This window comes from Rhipicephalus microplus, chromosome 3 (genome assembly GCF_043290135.1).
Source record: "Rhipicephalus microplus isolate Deutch F79 chromosome 3, USDA_Rmic, whole genome shotgun sequence".
Lineage (NCBI taxonomy): Eukaryota > Metazoa > Arthropoda > Arachnida > Ixodida > Ixodidae > Rhipicephalus > Rhipicephalus microplus.
In genome coordinates, this window is record NC_134702.1 from 82,909,958 (window position 1) to 82,934,091 (window position 24,134).

At 45.5% G+C, this 24,134-nt stretch overlaps 1 protein-coding gene across 3 annotated transcripts in view; it reads right to left on the reverse strand.

The window, feature by feature from the left end:
- The window catches only part of LOC119173011 (histone-lysine N-methyltransferase SETD1), a 49,238-nt gene that overhangs the window by 18,769 nt on the left and 6,335 nt on the right, over positions 1–24,134 (reverse strand). For all 3 annotated transcript variants that reach the window (XM_075889890.1, XM_075889891.1, XM_075889889.1), the window contains 4 exons: positions 19,982–20,158; positions 11,657–11,723; positions 6,169–6,282; positions 2,116–2,380 (listed from right to left, as the gene is read on the reverse strand). In XM_075889890.1, the coding sequence (XP_075746005.1) occupies positions 2,116–2,380; positions 6,169–6,282; positions 11,657–11,723; positions 19,982–20,158 (623 nt within the window). The remainder of the gene's footprint in view (positions 1–2,115; positions 2,381–6,168; positions 6,283–11,656; positions 11,724–19,981; positions 20,159–24,134) is intronic.

Here is a 24,134-nt window from a genome sequence, read left to right on the forward strand (position 1 = left end):
TGGCTTCAAGTAATAATTTAATCTCTCAAACCTAGTCTTTTTTCATTTCGCACGAAATGGTTGCCTGCTAGCAGGAATAACAACTGTCAGCTTAACACCAGCAAAACAGCACTATAATGTCATCAAGTGTGGGGGTGCTGACACCTCTTGTAAGGTTGCTTGCGCTGCGTGGTGCACGTGTCTCGCTCAAAAGCCACATTTCGGATTACAACTACCGGGCGGTAGGTGGCATTGTGTTCGCGAGCGGTGATCACCACTATCATCAATATTGTTGGTAGAGCGGTAGCGCCGGCGATGACCCCTGATAGAAGGCAAGCCTTGGTGGCGGGCGAGAGAGTTGAGCGAGTCTCTTTCGGCTGGTGGCATTTTGCATGAACGGTTGCTCTCGCAACGTGCCCCCGGTGCACGGCACCGCGGGCTGTCTGCCGGGAGCTCACACGGTAAGGCGTGGCCACACCACCTTTTTTGCTATGTTGCTACGTGCTGGGTAATTTTGTGTAAGAATGTCTTAGCGTGTTGATCACGATTGATGTTATAATAATGTGGACGATATCGTCGTCCTAAAATTAGTTAAATATATGTATGTTGTTGTTTGGTTTGTACCGACCGCGTCTGCTGTTACCCTTCACTCTAAGAGCGTGGTGCTCTTGCTCGCCATTTCGAGACCCCACACAAGACATGACTACATGATTGCTGTTCAGGCATTTGAAAATATTTCCTCAGCATTTGATAGCTCCCAAGTCAGCCACAAAAAGATTTAAAACTTACGCTTGACTCACTGCTTACAACTGAATGCAAAGCTTTGAAAAAATTCGGCACGTATAGAAATCAAGAACTTTTCAAGAAGGCGGTACTACCACCTATAAATGAAGATACCGTATTAACTCACATAATGGGCACACCAGAAAATCGAGATCCAAGTTTGAAGTGCACCTATTACGCCGGGTGAAATTTCCGAATATTTTATTTAGACCACTGATAATGTATACGTCGCCGAAGTCACGAATATCCGCGCTACGGCTGAAACAACTTTCTTTATAGGCTGCACTTTCGCAAAATGTGTTCAGCGAGCAGTGTTAAGCGTGAACACGTTTTGCGAAACGTCTTCAGCACGTGTTCGAGAATCGAGGCAGGTGATGCTTTCAAATTTGCAAAAATTAACCTCAGAAGGCATGCGCTAACAATGAAATGAACGTGAAACAAAAGCTGCGAAAAGAAAGCGCCTCAACACATAAATTCACCGATTACGTTTCAGCCTAGAAAGATTATGCTGAACGGCACCGATCATTCGATTTTACGAGCTCGCACACCATATATGAGATATTGCAATCAAATCACAAACCACCACTACAGTGTTAACAGTGCCACCCAAGCCTCCTTTCCTTCAAGTAGAGCCACTAAAATGAGTTATGTTGACTCCCTACAAAAGCGCAATATGATAACCCGCAACTGCCACTAAAAACATGAACAGTGATTCGGCCTAACCTATGATCCGGCATGTTGTCACGGGAAGTTTGTACAAGACAACATGAAAATTGGTTGTCTGAAATATAACACTCAAGCACTGATCCAAGAGCAGTGTGCATGATACGATGTTTAGGTTCGTGGCCCGGAGATAAAAGGCGACAAAAGTTCGTTGAGATTGTGCAACTCGGCGTAGTGACAACAAAGACAAAAGCTTGCGTCGGAAAACCCAAAAACTTTTAAATTTGCCATTATATACCAAACGCGATAACGACGGCATCTTTTCCGCTCAATGCATACACGATGAAGACGCGATCGCGTGTTCCATACGAAGCGTGCGCGGCCGGCTAGCGGTCGGAGCTACATTTTAACGCCCAAACAACCGGTCTTCTTTCTCACTTGGCAAGCTAGCGAAACGCAGGGCTGCTGTGGTCTTCTTATTTTTCTTTTTCTTCGCTTTACCTAATGCAATAAGGCATCGAATGGCAACCGTGCAAATACGGTGGAGAAGTACTGATCCCGGCCATGTTCGGGGTGCACCTACTATGCGCAGATATTCCTCGAGACCAAACTGGCTGTGCGTCTATTATATGGTACGCCTATTATGCGAGTAAATATGGTACACAAAGAAATAGTGAGTTTGGTTCTTACCTTAGCTGTACAATTTCTGCACTCAACAAAGGTTCTTCATCTTCCGATATGTCTGATGCAGATAGCTCTAAAAGGATTCGTGAACCCTTTCCTGTTGGCTTTGAAGAGGAGAGTTCTTCATCGCTGCTGGCAGCCTTCTGGGCTTTATCAACTTCAGACTCTGAATCCGATTCTGCAGACTCCGACGATGAAGAGGACCCTTCATCATCTTCACCTTCCGAACTACTATCGGACTCGGAGCTCTCGTCGGACTCCGACTCAGAATCTGTTACAGAAAATGTAAACAAGGGGTGTTAGAAAAAAAAATGAAATTTCTCTCCCAATTCAACTGCAGTAACACAAACGGTTGACATTTTATATTTCAGGCTAGCCCAATTCAACATATAAACATGATAATGTACCACTTTCATCAATGAATAACAACCGAAATCCATTAGCAGAAACAACAAGCAAAATAAATCTGTTATCTATTTGTGAACACTGCACTTTTCAACATCTTTATATATAGGAACCTTATGCTTCGATTCTACACTTATCATAAAGGCGACAGATAGCTTGACAGCTCAAATTCCACAATCAAGTGCAAGAAACAAGTCGTTACGTCCAACTACATGGAAAGATTAGAAGCCTCTAAGCAAAATGTTGTCGTAAAGAACCACAAGAGTGCTACAGTTAAACCTGGATATAAAGAAATTGATCAATTCTATAAGAATTCATTATAGAGAGGATTTTGTTATATGGTGATTCAATACAAAAATTTGGAAAATGAACACACAAATTAAACAAAAGTGGGACTAAAGCAGAGCTAACCCAAAACACTTATTTAGTGGTAAAGAACTTCGTTATTATTGCAATAGCAATTCTATGGACACTCTCAGCAGGTTTTTATCGTCGTCGCCATCTTCCGTAAAAAGTCTAAATTGATAACATGCCCCCTTGCATCGTAATTTTCATGAGCGAGTAAAAGCCCGTCAGCACTTCTGAAGCAGAGATCAGATGAGTCGGCCCATCTCTATCGTCTAGAAGGTGCAAAAGGTAACATCCCCGCGTGTTAAAACTGCCATCAAATGCTCAAACAGAAAGGAAACCACCTGTCTTGAACAGCATGAAAAAACGCTGGGGGGCGGGGGGTCGCTCTAGTTGCAATAGCTGGCGCGCGTTCATCAGTGCGCCTTCAATGTGAACAGACTGTGTGAGAAGAGCACTTCTCCCTGGAGTGGCTGTAACTGCGCGCACCGGCGTATTATAGGAGTTGCACAATTTTTGGATCCAAAAGAGTTGGCTGCCAGCTTTACTTCGTGTAACATTAGAATTTTTTACTATCACATTCATTGCATTGCATTCAATGCGCCGTCGTCTTGTTTCCAGACCTAATCAGCTAAACGCAAAGATGCAAGCCTAGGAACTAGCAGCGAGGCGCAAGAGAGAAGTGCATGATGAGTCGACCTTCGAAGATCCATCATCACCAATGTCTCGGAGAGTTTCCATCAGCACCCTATCTGACATCCCCTCAGGCAATGATGACACAATTGTCCGCATTGAAAAAAAATAAAAGAAAAAAAGCAAAGCTGAGCGTCGTCAGGGGCCACACCAAATGCACGCAGTGAAACCATGCACGCAAGTGCAAGAGCGAACAACACGGATACCGCGGAAAACTATTCGGTATAGCACCCTTCATTCGCAGCGTGGCCCCACATATGTGATGCGAACTAAAAAGCGTGGCACCGCCAACTCAAAAGTAGTTTTCTTCTTTTTGTTTGTTTTTGGCTTGGAGGGGGGGGGGGGAGCACATCCGCACATGCCCGCCCCCCCTGCGGCAAGATCGGTGGAAACCCCTGCCCATGGGGCGCAGTGCCTGCCTCGCACTCACCAGCACGCAATAACAAGCGCTCGCTTTTGCCTGATTGTCGCCGGGGCCACGAGCGCACCGTGCACATTCCCGCTGCTTCGCGCTTCGTCGAGACGCCCATGAAAGATGCATGCTCGCACCAAAATGACAAAATATGGGGCGAAATTCCTAGATTGCCCGCAAGTAACTGAGTTGTCTCCTGCTGTTACTATGTCACCCGCGTTAAATGGAAATTGCAAATACATTTTCTTCTATGGAGCAATGGCAGGGAATAGCAAAACTTTATTATATTGAGGAATTCATTATATGGAGGTTCATTATAAGCAGGTTTAACTGTAGATGGCCTGTAGTGTAACTTTAGGTTATGCCTTTACCATTTTAAGTTAAGATTCAGCTGTGGATAGTTCAACAAACACTCATTAGCACATTACTACAGTGAATTATACTAATTATTTAGGTATTATACACCTTGGTTTCTGATTGAAACAACACATTTGTTCCCTTTCTTTTTCTGTGGCTATAAATAAGAGTTAACAATTTTTTAAATTTGCTTTGATGAAGAGCTTTTTGGAAATTTAGAGGCTAAACAAAGCAGCATTGACACCAATAGTATTTCATTTCACAAAGTTGATCTTGCTACTCGGCAACTACAAGCACCATAAACAAAACAATTGAACCTCGCTTGATACAAAGAAGGAAATAACTCTAATTACTCTTCAAATTATTTAAAAGAAAATATTGGATTCACGGTAATGGAGTATACCTAAATTAATGCTGCCATGAACACAGCTAGCTATCAGGGAAACTCGCTATCCACTTGCCCACTGAGGCCTGTAACCTGCATATCTGTCTCGTATTATGGCACATGCTCACTGTCCCGAAAATTCCATCATCACGGCTGTGAAGTGAAATCAGTGTTTCTCGGCAGGCCCATTTCATCACCATCTCTCAATTTTGCTCTTATTACTGCACGGTATGAGGGGATCACCAATAACTCCACTTGCCACCAGCTTTGAAACAAGGAAACAACCAAGGTTGCGTGGTGCACTGCGCGTGTTTCAGAATGTGTGGAGAACACGTGGGCACCATGGGAACCCAGGGGACTGCTGATTACGGACCGCCATTGAAGGTCCAGACATAGCGGCCAGAGAGAGTGCCGTGTTTCCAAGTTTTCCTTGTTGAAGCATTTATTACTATAGTAAACATTTTCTCAGTTCATGCCCAGTGCCCCTTTAGTCGAAGACGACTAAATAAAACTCCCGAAGGTATAATCTCAGCAAATGGAAACTGTCTCTTAAATGAGACAGCTGTCTTTAATAAGCTTCATTTGGTGACTGAGAGCTGCACTCCTATACATTGTACGGAACTCTAAGAAAATGAAACTGCTGTTAAAATGGACCACATTTCATTGATGCCTTCCGGTTATGTTCATTGACATTTTACTGTATTTACATCATAGGGGCACAAGCAGAGGTAGAGGCAGCCCTAATGGCTCAAGAAAAAAGAGGAGGCTCGAATTTGGCCTAGTTATTTATATTGCAAGCCGCATGAGGAACCCCAGTTATCTCGGGTAAACTGCAACAAAGAGCGCTGGAAATGTTTGCTGTACACATTTACAAAAAGTTGCTTCTAACACGAAAATAAGTTTGTTATATTTAAAAATTTTTTATAACGGTTTATTCCTAACACTATATCTATTCCAAGTGTATTTTTCATTTACTTCGTCATAACCAACATTTCGCCATATTGAGGTTTGAGTGTATATACAAATAGGTTACATATACCCGCCACTTTTAACGAAAGTACATTGCTACGCAAAGCTTTTACACTAAACTGTGCAAATATGAAGTTGAAATCCACGTTTCATTAGGAATAAACCAGGAATTCGGTGAAAGTTGCTTGTGCTGTCGGTGGTGGTGTTATGAGTGCCAAGCGTGGCAAGGGGAGATGAAGGTGCGGCCCTGCTACGGTGGCCCCCTAAATGCCGAGCCCTCACATGTCTGTGAATAACATTATAGACTAACGAGTCTGGCATATTTAGGTGGCACCAGGCACTCTGCAACGCATGCCAAAAAAAAACGTAATCACAATATTTTTCGTACAATCTGCTAGGGCAATAGGTTGCAGGATGACTGACAGATTTAAAACTTGACCATCTCAAAGCCACGAAGTGCTAACACGCTAAAGCTGCTGCAGAAAATTACCAGAATCTGCCTTGTCGCTGTCACTCTCCTGTGTGCTTGGTTCCTCATCAATAACGGGCCTTCGTTGTCTTGAAGAATCACTTTCAGAATCCGATATTTGCTCAAACTCCAAATCTGGAACAGCATAGACAAAACACAATGTTAAAAACAAAATGTCAAGGCGACGCAATGAATGGCAACAAGAAGTTGTCATATCACACAAAGAGTGTCAAGCAGCTCAAAACTTGCCCCGTGCTGCTCAATTGAAATAGATGCATAAAAAAAACACATACATAAAATAAGCGTGAACAAACTGTTACTGCTCGGCAATTTCAGTGTGCTGCTCTAACACAACACAGGACGCATGAAAAGAACATACCGGTATACACAGGACAAGCTATAACAGCTGTCACAGTTGTTACTTCAACTAGCCACTACTTTGGCTGTTTCAGCTCACAGATAGCTCTTTATAAAAGCAGCCACTGCAGTGAGCGAAGTGACCCTTGTGTGGTCCATAGCTTCAATGCAAACTTTGTGGTGAAAGCACAATATGGACAAACGTCCCATACAAGGGATAAGCGCGCAAGCATGGGTGATCACACCCTGCATGTCAAAATACAAGTCAGAGGCCCGCATCTCGACTCTGGTGAAACACTACCGAGTTACAGAATAGGGAACCCAAGAAATTTGTGAGTAGCCAGGGTGTGTGCACAGAACCTATACCACTCTTGAGCGCTAGTGCCTCAAGACCCAAAAATTGAAAACTAGTGTGGGTCTCCAGCAAAACGACACAAATGCAGAATGGCCAATGTTTTGGATAATTTTTAATTCACCAAATGTGGCATTACATGCGTTTGACCAAACACCACCAGCGCTTTATCCAACTTTCAAATGCTGCTGCTCTTCCAAACACAAGAGCAGTCTGCACAACACAGCTACTACCGTATTTACTCGATTCTACCGCGCCCTCGCTTGTAACGCGCCCTCGATTGTAACGCGCCCTCGATTGTAACGCGCACTCGGTTTTCACGACGGAAAAAAAAAAAGTAAGACATCGATTGCAACGCGCACCCATTTTTCTCGTTGGCCCGCAAGATCACACTACTCGAGAAAACGACTCCTTTCGGGAGCGTCTTCCGTTTAAATACGGGGGAAGCTTGTGCCTATCTGATGTGCAACGGAGCATTGCCGTCACTCTTGTTTTACCGTGGCCCGATGTCAGCATGCGAACTTGCTTCGCCCCCTTCTTCTCGACGGTTGTTGTGCCAGGCATGTCGAAGTAAAGAGGCGTCTGATCGGCATTCCCGATTTGCCCAAGCAGGTAGCCGTTGTTGTGCCGCAGGTTTGGGACGAACCTCTGAAAACTGTGAAGCTTTTCTTCGGACTCCTCCGGCAAGTTTTGGCCCATGCCTGTTCGCTTTTGGAGAGAAAAGCCTTTCCTCTTCGTAAAGTTAGTTAGCCAGCACCTGCTCGCTTTGCACTGGCTCCTCGTTAGCCGTTTTCCTAAGGCTAACTGCATAACCCGCTGTGATGGTTAAGGACGTTCGTCACTATGTTTGTTTATAGCGGATGAGAAAGGATTAACATGAGCAATTTAAGCGAACAAAAGAAGCTTTATATTGTACACTAGAGAAGGAAGTGGCAGGAGAAAATAAAACTATATATATCCAACCCTATACGCCAAGCATCACGCAACATGCACGAGAGTCAGACCGCCATTAATCTGCGCAGAGTTCGCGGCTACGCTAACTCAGTGTCCAGCGCGTATGGCTCTCGGTTCGTAAGAAGAAACCGCTGTCTCACAGTTTGGGTCCCCGTCGTCCCGATATGATGCGGTCGTCGACGTGCGCGAGGGCAAAGGTGGCACGGCTGGAACGGCTGACGGCACACAAATGCGCTACCGTGTACAGACGCCGATGAGGTGCAGGGCAGGAGGCGGTGGAAAGGCGCTGTAGAATGCGCTCGCTTGCCGATGTGTGACGCTCTGGTGACGACGGCATTTGACGGCGTGGGTGCGGCTACGGAGCAGTCAACCCGCATCGGAGACGCGATGCTCCATGCGTGTAATTGGCCAGCCTGTCCAGCGAACAGCTTGCGTCGAGACGCGATGCTCGGCGCAACCGTGACCATTAGCCAGGCAATGTACGTCGCTGTGTCGAACGTCTGACCATGGAGACGCCTCGCCGAGATCCGTGATGCCCTCGGCAAGGAAGAGAACAGCGGGCCAGGCCGAGCCCCGAGATGCAGTACTCGTGCCGGCAATGCCACCCCAGCTGGTAGTTGGACGGCAGCAGCGTGGACAGTCGCGTTCCCTGGCCGGAACCTGGATCGCCTGCGTCCGACGCTTCGGCCCGCTGTCTTCCGTCTGCTGCTGCTTTGGCTTGTCCCCAGCCACAAAGCTTACCACCACGTAATGGTCACACGTGGCCCAATCGTGGTACGCCACCTCTATGGGCCACCACAGGTCATCAGCTGATTGGCTGACCTCACCCGCACAGTTGGCTCAAAATCCCAAGCGCCTTGCCCCGCACTTCCGTCGTTGTCATCGTTTTCTTCACTCATCACACCCGCACTTAGAGCAGTTCTGTCGTCACAGGCCGCTGTGCCGCTCGCTGCTCAAGCACATACTCGGCGAGCAGCTCTTCAATTTGCGGAAACCGGCCCTGCTGTAGTCCACTGAAGCCTTTGCGTGAATATTTGCTGTCGACAATCTTCTGCTTTTGTTTCCGCCAGTCCCGCACGCACGTTTCGGGAACTCCGAACGACCGCGATGCGGCCCGATTTCCGTCTGTTTCGGCACACGCGATGACTTTTCTTTTAAAAGCGGCATCGTGGTGCCGCTTTTACACACAGGCAGAAATGGCCGACGCGCCACGCGGCCCATGCCGAAGCATGTAGGGGGCGGCCATTTTGGAAATGCCGATGGCAATAGAATGACCGTATTCATTTTTTTTTCGCACTCGATTTTAACGTGCATGCGATTTATGAACTCGCTTAACCGGAAAAAAAGGTGCACGTTAGATTCGAGTAATTACGGTAGGTGGGCAACGGCCTTCATAACATGCCTTTTGTGCCATCTTGTAAGTAAGTGAATACACGCTGAAGTACCTCCGAGCACTGTGTACCACAAGTGGTAAATGGTGTATATAAATAGCTCACCATTAGTATAGTACTAAACTACGCATGACATGCGGTTGAGTCGGCTACAGTACACCGTGGACTGAGGTGTCGCAAGTTTTAGTTTCTGGTCCGGTGCTTCACAAAATGTTTCTTCCGATATGTTTTCATTTGTGGCTTTCACTCACTCACTCACACACAAACATATGGGTCACAGCGGCGATGGTAAAAACCCACCAAAGTGCTATCGCAACAAAATGAATAGACATATCTATCTGCTTCTCTTAGTTTAGTAACAACCAGGATTTCATCTTGAGGGAAGTAGAAAGACCTGCACCAAGTCTCTGCGCCAATGGCCATGCCAATATTATTCTTGTAAAGGCTGCCACCCACACTTTAAAGTATGAAAATTATTGGGTGGGGGGTGGGAAGGGGGAAAAGGTGTAATCACTAATGCATCTGAGCATGTCCTCATGCACTGAGCGATCTCACGTGCCATGCTGTAGGCTGGTTAACTTCTGCAAGCAGCAACTAGAGAGCACCAGTTACCGTATCTTATACAGTGAAACCCTGTTCTTACGTACCAGCTTTAAACATACTAGGGAGCTTTCGAATGGACACCGCTATCATTTTGAGGCCCCAAATCAACAGCATTGAGGCCACTGCGCATGTGCGAGACCCACACAGAGTTTGGGTTTTGCATTGGGGACGCTATTTCTCGAATTTAGCGGGAGCCCTAGAGCCTGCCCTAAAACGCTTTGTGTCAGACAAACATGACGGCTCTCGACCGACACTAGAATGACCTGATTAGAGGGAGTGTCTGAAGCACTGCAGACCCTAATGCAAAACTTTTCACTCCTGCCTGGCCGAAAACGTGCATACACAAGAAGCTTTGGGGCCCCAAACTTTTGGGGCCCCTATTCGAAAATTCCCTACTAATGGTTACGACAGACAGGAGAACTCCAATTATACGACTTTCAGGGGACCACGCAAAAACATATAATCCGAGTGCCATATAATCAAACATTTAAAGTTAGAGGCAGTGACAGCTGGCGTTGCCCAAATAACAGGAACAGACCCTCTGAACAAGCCCACGGCATGACCTTGTGCCTCTGCAAGGAAGGTAGATTGATTGATTGATATGTGGGGTTTAACGTCCCAAAACCACCATATGATTATGAGAGACGCCGTAGTGGAGGGCTCCGGAAATTTCGACCACCTGGGGTTCTTTAACGTGCACCCAAATCTGAGCACACGGACCTACACGCAAGGAAGGTAGATTAAATTATTCTCGCCAGTGGCTGCAAATGGCAGCATTACTTAGAGGATGTATGAGCAAATCTTTATGCTCAACATTACAAAAAAACAAATCCAACACACATCTTTCTACCAATAAACACAGTCCAAAAATTGCCTGCGCATGAAAACTAAACCAAAATCACATTGGCAACAGCCTCCCGTCAGAAGAGTCAGATTCAGTGTCATCACTATCACATAATGGCAAAGAACTGTAAGTAAACGTACAGCCGTAATCTAGCATAGAATGCCTTTGTGAGGAACTGAGCTCTACATGTTGTAGTTCGTTGACTTATTAAGTGCAACTAGTGATGTCCCGCTGTTATTGTGAACGCCGACATCAAATGAAAGTAATTCAGCAAGGTAAAAGCCACTGTGTCACGCGGTTTTTATACTTCCGCATGTGTGCCTAGGGCATGCTGAGCCGAGTGCGAAGTGAGTGAGAACAGGTCCTAAACATGGAACGAATCATGAATTATCACAGTCGGTGGGGTAGCACAAGCGCATGCACTGTAAAGATACGACACCGATACGCGCCTACGTGCCTGAGACTACAAGCGCTCAAGCTCTGTTGACGCTGAACGTACCCTGTTCAAATAAGAGGACCTACAGGCGGCGAAGAATGAAATGATGTGGGTGCTTCGAACGAGTCTCCATCGAAAAGAAAAGCATTCCTGGCGCAAGCAGCAAAAACCACCTTCAGACGAGTCGACAACCTACCAAGAGGGGTGATGAACAATAGTCCTCACCGGGCGCCAGCTTGGGTATTGTGTGTGCCCCGCAAATGTTCTCTGATGCCAACGATACTTGCTTGACCTTTGCAACGTTTCAAGGTGACCCCCTATCTACTTCAAACCACACAAAATGTCGATTGCACCTGAATACTAAGCCGAGCATGCACCACCTTTAAGACCAAATTGAAATCTTACAGGCAACTCTCGTCACAAATAATCCTCTATGCGGGGGGCACTTCTGACCCCCGCATAGAGGACTCTTAAACAACACAAGCATCTAGAGTTTCCAAATTTGGTGTCAGGTGTCCTTTGAATGTCATAAAACGTCAAACGTGAATCGAGCAAGCATGCATCCTGCTTACCTGAATCACCAGGCTTTCTGCTATCTTCATCGTCAAGAGGCGGCGGTGAGGGCGGCTTTCGTATTCTCTGTCAAAGATAAACCAAGCAAATGCATTGTGATTTCCATGCTTTCTACAAGGATGCCCCACAGTGTACGGCATGGCATTACTATGTGAAACATACTGCGTTCTCAAGCACTACCATAAGCTGCAAAAGAAAGCTACAACAATCACAATAGCACATTGTCAGGACTAAAAGCCATTCATGGAAAGGCTAGCCAAGCTTCTGAATGACCAGCATGTTTGCTACTTACCATAAAAAATGGAATGTAAGTCGACCTGGAATATAGGTCAACCCCCAGTTTTTGAGAAAAATAAATAAATAAAAAAGTCTCTAATCTTAAATCTTCAATGCAGTACCTAAACAACACGCTTAATTCTTTCAACATGCTCATTCATCATCAAATGGGAATATTGCGAGAATATTTGAGAGAATTTTTGTCCAGGGATAGCCAGTAGTGAAGTACAGCCATAAACGGCCCATAGTCAGTGATGTCCAAAGAAATCGTTACACAAAACTGCGCATTCGGCAGAAAAGAGCATCAGGTGGAAATCTCATGTGATCATCTACGATAAGTGCAGTTGACTGTAGGAAACAGAGCGCGAGCGGCAGCGGGCATCCGCTCTTTTAGCTCCTACAAAGTAATTCACGTTTTCCGCCAAGTGTTCACAAACCTAACAGTGAAGTACCAGCATACTCTCTTTTTTTTTTATTTGTAATCCTCTTCTATCACTTTCGAAACAGCATTAAAATCAAGCAAAAAAATCACAAATTATCCCCGCAAAACAGCGTAACATTTATTTGTGCATTGTTTACAAAGTTTACATACCTGAACGGCAACAACAACAAAATGTTAGAAACACTCTCAATTTTTCCCTATGCCACAATAGCCATACAGCAATATCAACAGATTGCTATGTATGTGAATTGAGGGTGCACTCTTTATGCTCGGTTTCTTGGGAAGAACACTGCAACTTTAACCCAGCAATCACAGCGACTAACACTGGACGTGCTATCCACAACTTGCCTGCATAATAATACTTGCCATTCTGCGCATTTTAGAATGCACCCTTGGAACCAACATTACAGCAAGCTCAGTTTGAAAACACATGGCCCAAGTTTTGGTACATTGCTAAGCGTCACCCCAGTCAAATTGTGTTAGTGCATACCCGCTTTAAGTGTACTAACGGTTAAAACGTAGTTACAACGAATCCCCGACTAAGTCTCATCGAGACTAATGCATTTGCGGACCATTTAAGCTGCAGTGTTCGGCTTACGCCTACCAGTTAGCGTGGTGTACTAACTACATACCGCGATAATATTTTGCGGCACAAGATTTTACTGCACCGCTGAACTTGCAGGCGCCACAATGCTAGAGTGACCTAGAATAGCGGGATTGTCCAAAGTGCCGACTCCCGCGTGGGCCATATGCGGTGAACTGACACACCGCGCCACTGCTGCGCTGGGCACATGGGCTTTCCGCACTCGGAAGCGCGTGGAGAGCGAGAGGCGTCTGCTATGTGCTGAAGTTTATTGCACTGTGTTTCCATACAGTGCACCTGAAGTCTACTTGGCTTCAATGATATGGTGTGGGATGGAGCTCGCCAACTTTTAAGTTTTAAGCATTGTGTTAGTGCCTGGGGCAAAACGAGAATGCAAAAACTCATGTGTCAAGTGGTATCATCGTGGCCTAACTCTAGTGGTAGACCATGAGAACGCTGGCGCGTGCGTAAGAATGAGCATGAACAGGAATGAGCGAAACAAAACTTGTTCACACGGCCAATCGAGCAATGGCATCATGCATGCAAGAATCACGAGTAATACATAAATTTAAATTACACGTGCAGTCAGCTGAAATATGCGCTATGGTCGCTTCGCTCAACATTATATACGAGCACCAGTGCTCATAGTTACCAGTGGTTTTCTAGCCATATGCACGCCGTTTTACTTGATAATTTGTTAGCCTCGACTAGCACTAATTATTATGAACAGAGCACATCAAGAAGACATAAGGTAAATAAAAGAAAGAGCAAGAACGGTCATACAAGCGCAATACTGTTAACTGATTTTCGCATCTTAAGTTGCATACAAGGCTCACTGAGCACAAAGCTTGAGTTCAATTCGGACAATTCAAACACAAGGAATGACAGGTAAAGGTACATTACTTCACAAGTTTTGACATGAAAGGCATACCGTGGCTCCCATCCCATCGTGTCGGTTTCTGCGAGAAACTTTTATCGCAATACGTTGGGCCTTACCGAGTTCTGTGCCAAGTCACACCTATCACTTATGAAATTTCTCCTGCTATGAACCCCACTGTTACATCCAGAAGTGACATTGAGAATGTTTCTCGCCTGAAGCCCTATCACAGTGACCCGTCCGTTTAATAACAGCAGGCACCGGGATGGTGCTTTGTCGCCCGGGGTAATGTCGCGGGTATAGAAAGGTGCCTCTGACACGGGCGCAGAAATGACAGAAGGAATGAAAACGACGATATTGTTGTGGGGCTGTGTCTGGACTGTCCTGTTATCCTGCATCCTTGCGCACTGTGCGCAGTGTTAGCCCAACCGGCATTTACTTATTAAATACTTCCCGTTACAATATTATACAAAATTTCTCTACCAATATCCAGATACATTAAACCTACAACTACTACCCTTATTGTTGTACAAGTTGAATAGCTGCCTGAACGAAAATCCGGGATGTTTACAAATGTTAAAGTGTAATATTTAAACAACTTTAGCAAAAGGCTCAAATATAGATGTCATTTGTGTACCTACACTTGAAAAATACAAAAAGTTATATATATATATATATATATATATATCCAGAGAGAGAGGGCAGTAGTTGGGAGCCAGATGTGGTCACTCATGCGTCCGGTTTGTTTTTATATACAGGGATCGCTGAGCATCAGTATGAAACGTTTCCGCGAGATGCACGCATTGCTTCAAGCCTTCACGATACGAATAAATAAAAACAGTTCCAAACAAATCATTCTCAACTTCAGATATTTTGAAGGTGCTTTGTTGTTAGCATTGGCCCGACTCAGATTTTACAAAAACATGTTAATGAGAAGTGACATGAAATTCAATTGTTCCCTCGGTAATTGAGTGCGTTCAACAGGGCACTTGGCTGAAATTTACTCCTCCTTGCTGATGAGCTCATCCACTTTTTTTTTTTTTTTTTGCTGAGGCTCAGTAGTGCTGTGAAACAGCTCAAAATCTCGCATTAACTGACTCAATGTGTCTGTCATCTCTCTAATAAACGTAAAGAGAGGGCATAATACGTAAATCAAGCCTCTTGTGTACCATGGGCATACAGCTGATTATCACATGCGTTGCTAGGTGATCGCGTGTAACATGAACTGAGGCGTACATGGTGGTACACTGTTATCGATTCTTTTACTTTGGTTTGTCCTGTTCTTTCTTTTTCTCGAGGGGAAAACCTTAGCTGTCTCATCAAACACGAGCATTAACCGCCGGCATCTCGCGTCATCAACACGAATGTTGCAAAAACGTTATGACATGATGATGTCACAGATCAATAAAATTCGTGATGGCATCATGTCGTCATTCAGCGTGTGTCATATGGCGACGTCATCACCTGACATGGTCTCTCTGCGTCACCTCCGAGGCGTAATCTCAGAGGCCATGTAAAACTAGCTGACATGCATAAACCTTGCTAGGTCTTCAATCATGGGGGCAGTGCGAAATCACATTAGGTTCACAAAGCTTTTGGAGGGGACGGGGATGATTAAGGAAGACAAAGAAAAACAAAGCTTTCACTGTTGAGTCATCTTAGGCGAACGCACAAGAGAGCTTATGAGTTTCATTTTTTTCGTGTACTTTACCTACATGGTCCTTTCTCCAAAATGTATGTCTTAAATCCTAAGATTGGTGTTGATGATCACCACGTTTTCAATACCTGTCGGAGACGAGTCGTCAGACCACACATCGTCAGAATTATTTTTGGTCGAAGAAAGTCAGTCTGCAGGCCACACACCACTTTATAACCATTAGTCGTTATGCAGATCACAAGGAATTCAAGTTAGTGATGTCAAAACCTTACCAAGAGAACAAGATGCAAAAGTTCTGTGAAATAATTCTTACTTTGGTACAAGCGGCCATGCCAACAGACACATTCCGCTTCGCACGAAAATGCTTGAAACAGAAGAGCATGGAACGCTGCCATTTGCGCAAATGAATTGCACGAAGTATAAGAAGTATAAGACATGAAGTGTGCAAACGCGTTACCATGAGATATCCATTTACTACGTGCATATATGTGGGTGAAGAAGCCTCCGTTAGGGCGAGCTAGCGAAAGCATGCGAGCGGCCGATCGCTGGAACACGAGAAACAAGAAAGAGCTTGTTTTTCAGAGAGACAAAAAAAAGTGGGAGGGGAGCTCGTGCAATGGAGACCTGAGCTTCCACGACTATCATAGATGCTGGTGGCGAGTCTTGGGCTCCCCGCATGTAGCCAGAATTGTCCAACCCAAGAAAAACGAATGCCAACTACAAGTACACTGCGGGGAGAGTGGGGGCAACAAGAAAAAAAAAAAAAAACGAGCCCGCTCTACCCGTGAGTAGCCGGAAGTTGAAAGAGTTCCAGATTGGAATGTGGTAGGAACAAGCTAGAGAGCTACCCAACCTGCATCGTACCCACATCATACGTTCTCCTGGTTATCTTTACGGTCTGCAGCTTATTCTCTTCTGCAGCACTTTTAAGCTCATCATTTCGTGAGTAGCCAGAAGTTGAAAGAGTTCCAGATTGGAATGTGGTCGGAACAAGCTAGAAAGCTACCAAACCTGCATCGTACCCACGTCATACGTTCTCCTGGTTATCTTTACGGTCTGCAGCTTATTCTCTTCTGCAGCACCTTTAAGCTCATCATTCCACATGAAACTAAATTAATTACCTTCATTAGCATTGAGTGCGCGCAAAATGCATTCTTCAAACAGGACGCGTAAGTGCGGATGACTGCAGTGACAAAACAGCTGAAAGAAAATATACAAGATATCCGATCCAGAGCTACCAAACGTGCGATCTGTGTCCTGATTCAATACAGTATAGTGTTGAAGTGACGCAATAATAAACCTTGCCCATATTACCGCAACGTTGGCTAATAGCGGCCGAAATATCGGGCACATAGCAGTTGCCCACCGCTTTGACGCAGCCTCCAGGGAGGAGAAAGCCCACGGGTTCTAAAGCCCCTAGAACTTCGTTTTAGGAGTTTTAGGGGCTTTAACGGGTCCGGCACGGCAGCACCGCGGCGCGGGAGTTCACCCCGAAAGGCCCTCACTCCTCCCACGTATTCGCGCAGCACTTTGGACACTGCCCTTAATTTAGGTCAGTCTAACAATGTGCTGTGAACGGTTTTCCGCCATGTTGACAAGTGCGGAGATCGGCCGATAAGTTATTCCAACTTCCACGTGATTGCGGCGATGACACATTGCGAGTCATCATAGGGGAAAAGATGGAGGTGAGATGGCGACCACCAACAAACGCCCCGGTGTGACTTATCGCCAACAAAAAGCCTTATCACAGTAAGCATCCCCTGTTATCTGCTCAGGCGGCTCGGGTATGCCTGTGGGGTAGCGTCACTTTAGGCCTACTGCACGCATATAGTAGGCGACTTCCTGAACACGCTGGGCCGTCGATAGCTGCCGCTTTGTATTGCGGGATCGTGTTCAAGTGCGCACCGCTTTACAGAAACGCAAGCAGCTCGCTGAGGCGGACTTTAGTGTTGCGGGTCGTGGGCACCGAGAAACCTTGCTGTGTTATGCCAACACGCACACCGTAGAGCAAGCGTAGCGCTGTTGTAATCATGCTACACGCTTTTATACAACGACAGCCCAAACGCACCTACATTCGTTGCCAGGACTGCTAGAGCATCGCGGAGCGTGCATTGCTTGCAGATAGCTAGCTCTTCGTCACCACGTTGACCCAGCAGGCTATTCGCTGCATCATCATCATCAATCACGGTGCGTGCCAATTGAGCAAAGTGCTGCACGCAATTACCCATGAAGAAAATGATTTTCAATAAATGAAAACTGCATCAGTTTTCCCTAAGAAGCAGACCGCGGAACAACTGTATCACAAACAGCCGTTCGTGTCCGTTGTGTCGCCGTACCACACCGCGTATCCCGGACCCCACAGTGGTTTCGAAATGCTCATCGGAGTCGCCACTGTGTGCAATCGGGCAATTGTACGACGAGAGTCAGCAACTTTTCTGGACTTCGGCAAAAAAAAAAAAAAAAAAAAAAAAGAAATGGCTTTGCGGTAGGCACTTTAGGCAATATTTCCTGTGGCCCTGAGATTCTTCCTCTGTTGGCAGTGGCACATGTCAGGAGATTGAAATTTAGATTTGTAGGGTTTAACGTCCTGAAACCATAATATGATTATGAGAGACGCTGTAGTGGAGGGCTCCGGAAATTTTGACCACCTGGGGTTCTTTAACGTGCGCCCAAATCTGAGCACACGGGCCTACAACATTTCCGCCTCCATCGGAAATGCAGCCGCCGCAGCCGGGATTCGATCCCGCGACCTGTGGGTTAGCAGCCTAATACCTTAGCCACTAGACCACCGCAGCGGGGGAGATTGAAATTTGTAGCTGGTAGTTGATGCGTAGTGCGTTTAGAGCGCAGTTAAGTCGCTGTCCCTGGCAGGTACGTGTTAACGGTGTTTCACTGTATATTAGTGCTTCTTTAGCTCGTACAGTACATTAGCAAAGCTTTAATAGAAATATCCCAATTACAGAAGTCGTAAAAAGATATTTAGGTGTGCCCTGCCCCATTATGCCCCGTAGAGGTAATAAAAGTGAGGCATGTCAAAAATTCTTAATTTTATAATCCTTTCGTATGAACTTTTAGCTGACTCTCTGTACTTTATGCTCCGATTTCAGGTCTGAAATCGCATTATTTGAAACCACAATCACTGTGATCTTATCTTCCAGCCTTGAGCCAATGTTCTCGTGTGCCAATCCATTCGCAGTCACAGTTGGTCCTTAATGTTGCTTTTGCCTTAGTGGAGCACACTAAGACTCTGAAGAGGCCACTGTCACTTAACACAGTTAGGTACGCACAAGAGCATCTAGCATGTCTTGTTAGTAAAAAAGCGTTAGCATGTACCGGCTTTTAATTTAGTACTTGACTATACTTAAAACATAGCTTCAATGAATTTCCGGCACAGTCTACATAAAAGCCTAGTGTTTTCACTGCCATTGCTTGTCACTGTGCCAACCAGTACATCCCTCTATCACCTTGATTCGCACAAAGGGGGAAAAAGAAGCAATTACTAGTTTTTTTTCGGACAATCTCACGATCCATAAGGAATCGAAAAACCAGAACTGCACTTGGGAGCAACAGTTCTTCTCCTGTATTGAAAACTTGAAAGAGCGAGAAAAATGGACGGTGGCGGGCGCGTAGTTGCAGAAGTGGCATTGGCCAAAATGGTAGGTGGCAAAGCCCAGCCGCTTACCATGGGAAGAACCCTGAATCCGAGCAATTACCTCTCATGACACTTTCTGAACAAAACTGTAATCATCACTTGAAAGCATCATATTTATTGAGATGCCAGCTGTGACGCATGACAGCCACATTTGAACTGCACACCTCTACTGTCAACACTCCCTCGTGCAACAATGCAATATGCTAATACAGCTGTCACATGGAACAGCAGTACAACAAGTACCCGCAGCTTTTATGCATAAAACATGACATTGGTTGAAGGCTACAGCTACCACTTGCTTCACAAAACTATGGGATGCTGCTCAGGATGTTGTCAAAACATTTAACAAATTTAGGCAACAATGCTTTCAGCGAAAATGAAGTGTCCTGTACTGTGGCGTCACTAAGTGCACAGCAACAGTAAATCTATGATTTGATTTACTCTTTAATGGCTCCTGCACATGCACAGATCCAAGGCCGACAGCCAACTTAACCGACAACCCCTTCTTGAACATTAGTGTGCACAGTGTCAACACAGGGCATGTAACAATCTCTTGAAGTACTCCGAGCTGTTGCAGTGTCTTTAGAACACTCACTAAGACATTAGCAAATTTACGATCAGTATTGATCTAAATGATTTATGCAATCACCACCACTATCAATCACCAGTTCAATGTCGGAGCCCTCCCTTGAAAAACATTCATCTGTGCCTGCTATACACTATCAATGTTCTTCGGCAAAACTCATTGCAGAAGTTTCATATTTTGTCAATTCAGTGACATCCATTGAGTTCATGCACCAAAGGCACAAGAACGACATTTAGGGAGACTGCACTTACCCTGAACGATGGCATTCGGGGCATGGCCGCTCGAAGACCAAATCCAAAACCGGAACCAAAGCTGTCGCCCATGGAGAAGCTGGACTCGTTTCTCGAACCATCAAACAGCGACGACAACGATGAAACAGTCTGACTGCTCGTCGCTTCATTTTTCAGCGTGACCTCAGAAGTCTTTGACTGTTTAGAGAAAAAAAAAATGAAAAAATAACTCTCCATGCTGGCTACAGGCGCACAGAACAAAAGCAAGTTCATTGCAGGTGGCTGTTGCGTCACAAGAATGTAAAACAGCCCAGCACAAAATGAGTAAAACTTTTCTCCAGTTATCATGATTACTGATCTTCGCATCCATGCAGTTATCTGTCACATCAATCTCATTTCAAAGTCTGGCTTCTTCATATTGCAGCAGATAACGTCAAAATGATGGAGCTAACAAATCACTAAGAAAGGGCGATAGGGAATGGAGAAGGTGTATTGTAATACCCATTGTTAAAGTGCGTACAATATTCAAATAATGACCTCAACAACTAATGCCAAATCTGTGAAAGAAAACCTCTTAAATTTTATATATATTCTTTATCCAGGTGCAAATAAATGTACAGCATACTTTCCATCGATCACATTAAACAAAGGCTACCACTCAATTTTTATCTATGGTAGCATTTGAAATCCAGAAACTTAGTTCATTACTCCACTGTGTTACATTCATCCGGCATACATAATAAATTCACTGAAAGTCTAGCTTTCTTTTTGGCCGCGTAAACTTTAGCATGTAAACTCGTGAAAAGTTTCGCAGAAAGTTTTTAGCTTCATACAAGACGTGCTAGACTACACAGAACAGCCTGAAGCAGGTTCATCTATCAGATTATCCATGCTACTGTGTGCTGAACAGTTCGTGTTTGCATGAGCCCATTCATGAGGTTGTTGTGGCAGGCCACACGATCTACATCTCGAAAGGAAAAAATAGCAAAGCTAAACAACATATTAGCAGCCATACAGAATTTTAGTTCAATTTTTGGGGATCTTTAAGATTATCAAGAACAATGGTTTTAGTAATTGCTGAAAAAACGCTTAACGGCAGCACAGGTCTATGATTATACGATTGTCTCTCCCCCAGCTCCACTCACCAGCCACAATAAAAAATGCAAAAGTAACTCTTCCAGCAAAACCTTAACGAGCCAGCTCACTCATTATACTTGCGGTCTTTCTGAAGATAACTTCCTTTGCAGATTCTATGACAAGAGGGAAACACGAAACAATGGATGCAACCATCTTATTAAACCCCTTAATTATCGAGGTTGGGAGACACGATATAGAGAAGCATAAACACATACCAGAGCAAGAGCTTAAAATTGAATCACGGTATAAATTTGCCGAGTTCCCCACACCTCCATGAGCACAAATACATGTAAAAGAAAACTTGCATGTTCCAACACAGAAACAAATAATGCATTGATGCTTTAGTGCGAGCTTTCAAGAAGCACACTGGAAAAACAAAGACCCGCATGCCATTTTAAGTATTCTTTGGAGGATCTAAAATTTGTTTGGAAATACCAACAGTGTAGAGCCTCCTTGTCACGCTCCCGCTTAACACGATTTCCCGGCTCCTACGCTCGAAATCACGAAAACTAAAAATGCCCCCATGGAGCTACGTGTTTATGCGTTCCGCTTAATATGTTCCCAGAAAATACGATTACTAGGCAGCAACGTTCGGCATTGCGGCAAAGTGCGGTCGTATGATACGTTCCGCGGGCAATAATTCTTACTGAACTGCGCAAAAAAAAAAAACTGCTCTCGCGGGCCGCGACGGCGGTGTCTTTGCTGCCGTTCAATTGTCGCCCCTCTCCCACACACAGAGACCCGTCAGTCTTCAAACGGTTCTCAAAAAATACCTGTTTTTTTTTTTTTTCTTTAGCACAGTGGCTTTCGCGTTTTCGCGCGGATTTTAAGGCTGCCGGATCATCGGTACGCAGTCGCGGCCGACACTCCGCCTCCGGTAACGCACTATCGGCCAGGCGAATGCGAGCTCTCACGTTTCTGCTGTCGGCGCTCTGCGACAGTTGTCTGTGGCCTACCTATGTGGAGGCTTCATAGCGCGCGCGCGCTGCGCACGTCAGCAACGAGATAAACGACGTCACTTAAAACGCAGCTAATAGCGCGCGTGCTTTACGACGCCAAGAACGACGTAACTGATGTGACAGCCAATGGAGATCACTCTCCACTCCGACACCGATGCCGAACGGTTTAGGGATATGCAGGCCACGCCAGGATCTATGCGAGGCTGCACGTTTCTCAAGTGTACATAGTTCGCGATTCGAGACTGTTGCGGTTGTCCTTGCGGTTGTCGATATGAACCCGTAAAGGAAGCGAATCGACATAGATAACGAACGACTGCCAGCGAATGAATACCGTTGTGTCGAAGCGGAGAGAGATCGAGAAAAACGCCTTGGTATTCGGCGGCGCAACAAGGCTAGCCCGTGGAGTCCGCCATGAGGAGCTAAAGGAGGCACTAATGAAGAGCGTGGGCCTCCGGAGTGAACTTTCATGGCAGCGTGCACAAGGAGTAGCTGTTTCAGGAAGTGCTGTTTTCGGCGGCAGCTTGCATGAGAGGATGCAGAGCGCAGCGAAGACGACCCTGTGACGCGCGCGCCTGGCAGACGACGATATCGATGAGGAGTTGCGACGAGGAGTGCGATGAGGAGAACGACGAGGGGTGCTCGACAGACGACAACGTACCGACTTGCAAGCCGCATAGGGAGTTCAAGACTAGCGCACCGCAAGTCCTTGCAGTGCGGTCACTGCCTCGACGCATGCGTCATAACGCGAGCCGCCGTTCGCGCTTGCGGTCCGCCCGCAGAAAATCCGAAATAGCGTGCGGCCCGCTAGTAGTGTAGCTCCCATTGCGCATTTGGGTTGGCGGGGAAAAAAGCGGGTAGGGGGCAAACGCCCGCAACGCCTGCTAACGCTATTGTCGCGGAGGTGGTGGGGGGGGGGGGGGGCGACTTGCCGGAACATAGTGGCGAGGATGAAGGCATGCGCCGACCGGCTAACTTCACCGAAGCCCTTGCTGGACTGAAAATGATACTGCTTTAGCGCAGCTCAGTTGGAGCGTGAAGAAATGATGCTATACGGTCAAGATGAGGAAAAAACAGAGGACAGTGCGAAGGAAGCTCTACAAAGCTTCTTTTGCGGGAGAAATATTGAAAATGCGAACAAGGGTCTGCAATGTGCGCAGACGGAGCTTTTCTTGTCCAAGGGTGAGAGGCAGAAGCTGGAAATTAGAATGTTTTTTTGAGAAATAAATGTATTTCGTTTTTACGCTTCTATATGGATTTGTTCGCCAACTTTTTGCTGGATTTGGATCGTACGTTTCCCACATAGTATGTTTATTTCCCTCATCTTTTTTTTTTCTTTCCGAAAACGTATCAACGAGGTTCTACATATCCTTCATTTGATTTATTAACTGTGTACCATGCTGAATCACAATTCTAAGAAAGGCCTAGACAAACAAGTTATTCACTTCAGCAACCAAGGCGGCTTAAAATTAATGAATTCTATTCAGTGGTTTCTTCCTTCTACCATAACTTTGCCCGAAGCGAGGATTTTTCATCCCACCCTCATCTACAACCATGCAGCTGCTACAATCAATAAAACTGTCGCTGGACAAACAAAGCAGCACCCTATCAATATGAAGGCTTTAGTTGTGCCTGCAACCAATTTTTCCGACGCTCATAAATTCTGCATCAATGCTATTAGAAAATCACTGTTCCAGAACCTTAAAGTTTAACAGTTCATGCTTACTTGCCAGGTGTGAACATTTGTGACCTTTCTGCACGCAGCGAATACCGCAGCATACAGCCCTAAAAAGAGCATGAGGCACACGATCTCTGTATGTTAATGCGGTGACCTCTTCATTTACATTGAAAACCATTCAGCCAAGTCGCAGAGTGTGTGGTATTCGTAAAAAAACTTAGTCTATCACTTGCCCTCCAGTGCCTGCAGTATAGTTTTCGACATGGCAGTGTTGACATTCCATAGCACTGAAATTCCTAAGAAATGCATTTAGTTATATAGAGACTAAGAATGCACTGCCTTCCGTGAGCTTCTGGTTATGAAAGTCAGGTAGGGTTTGCAAAGAGGATTTCGTAGCACGTGT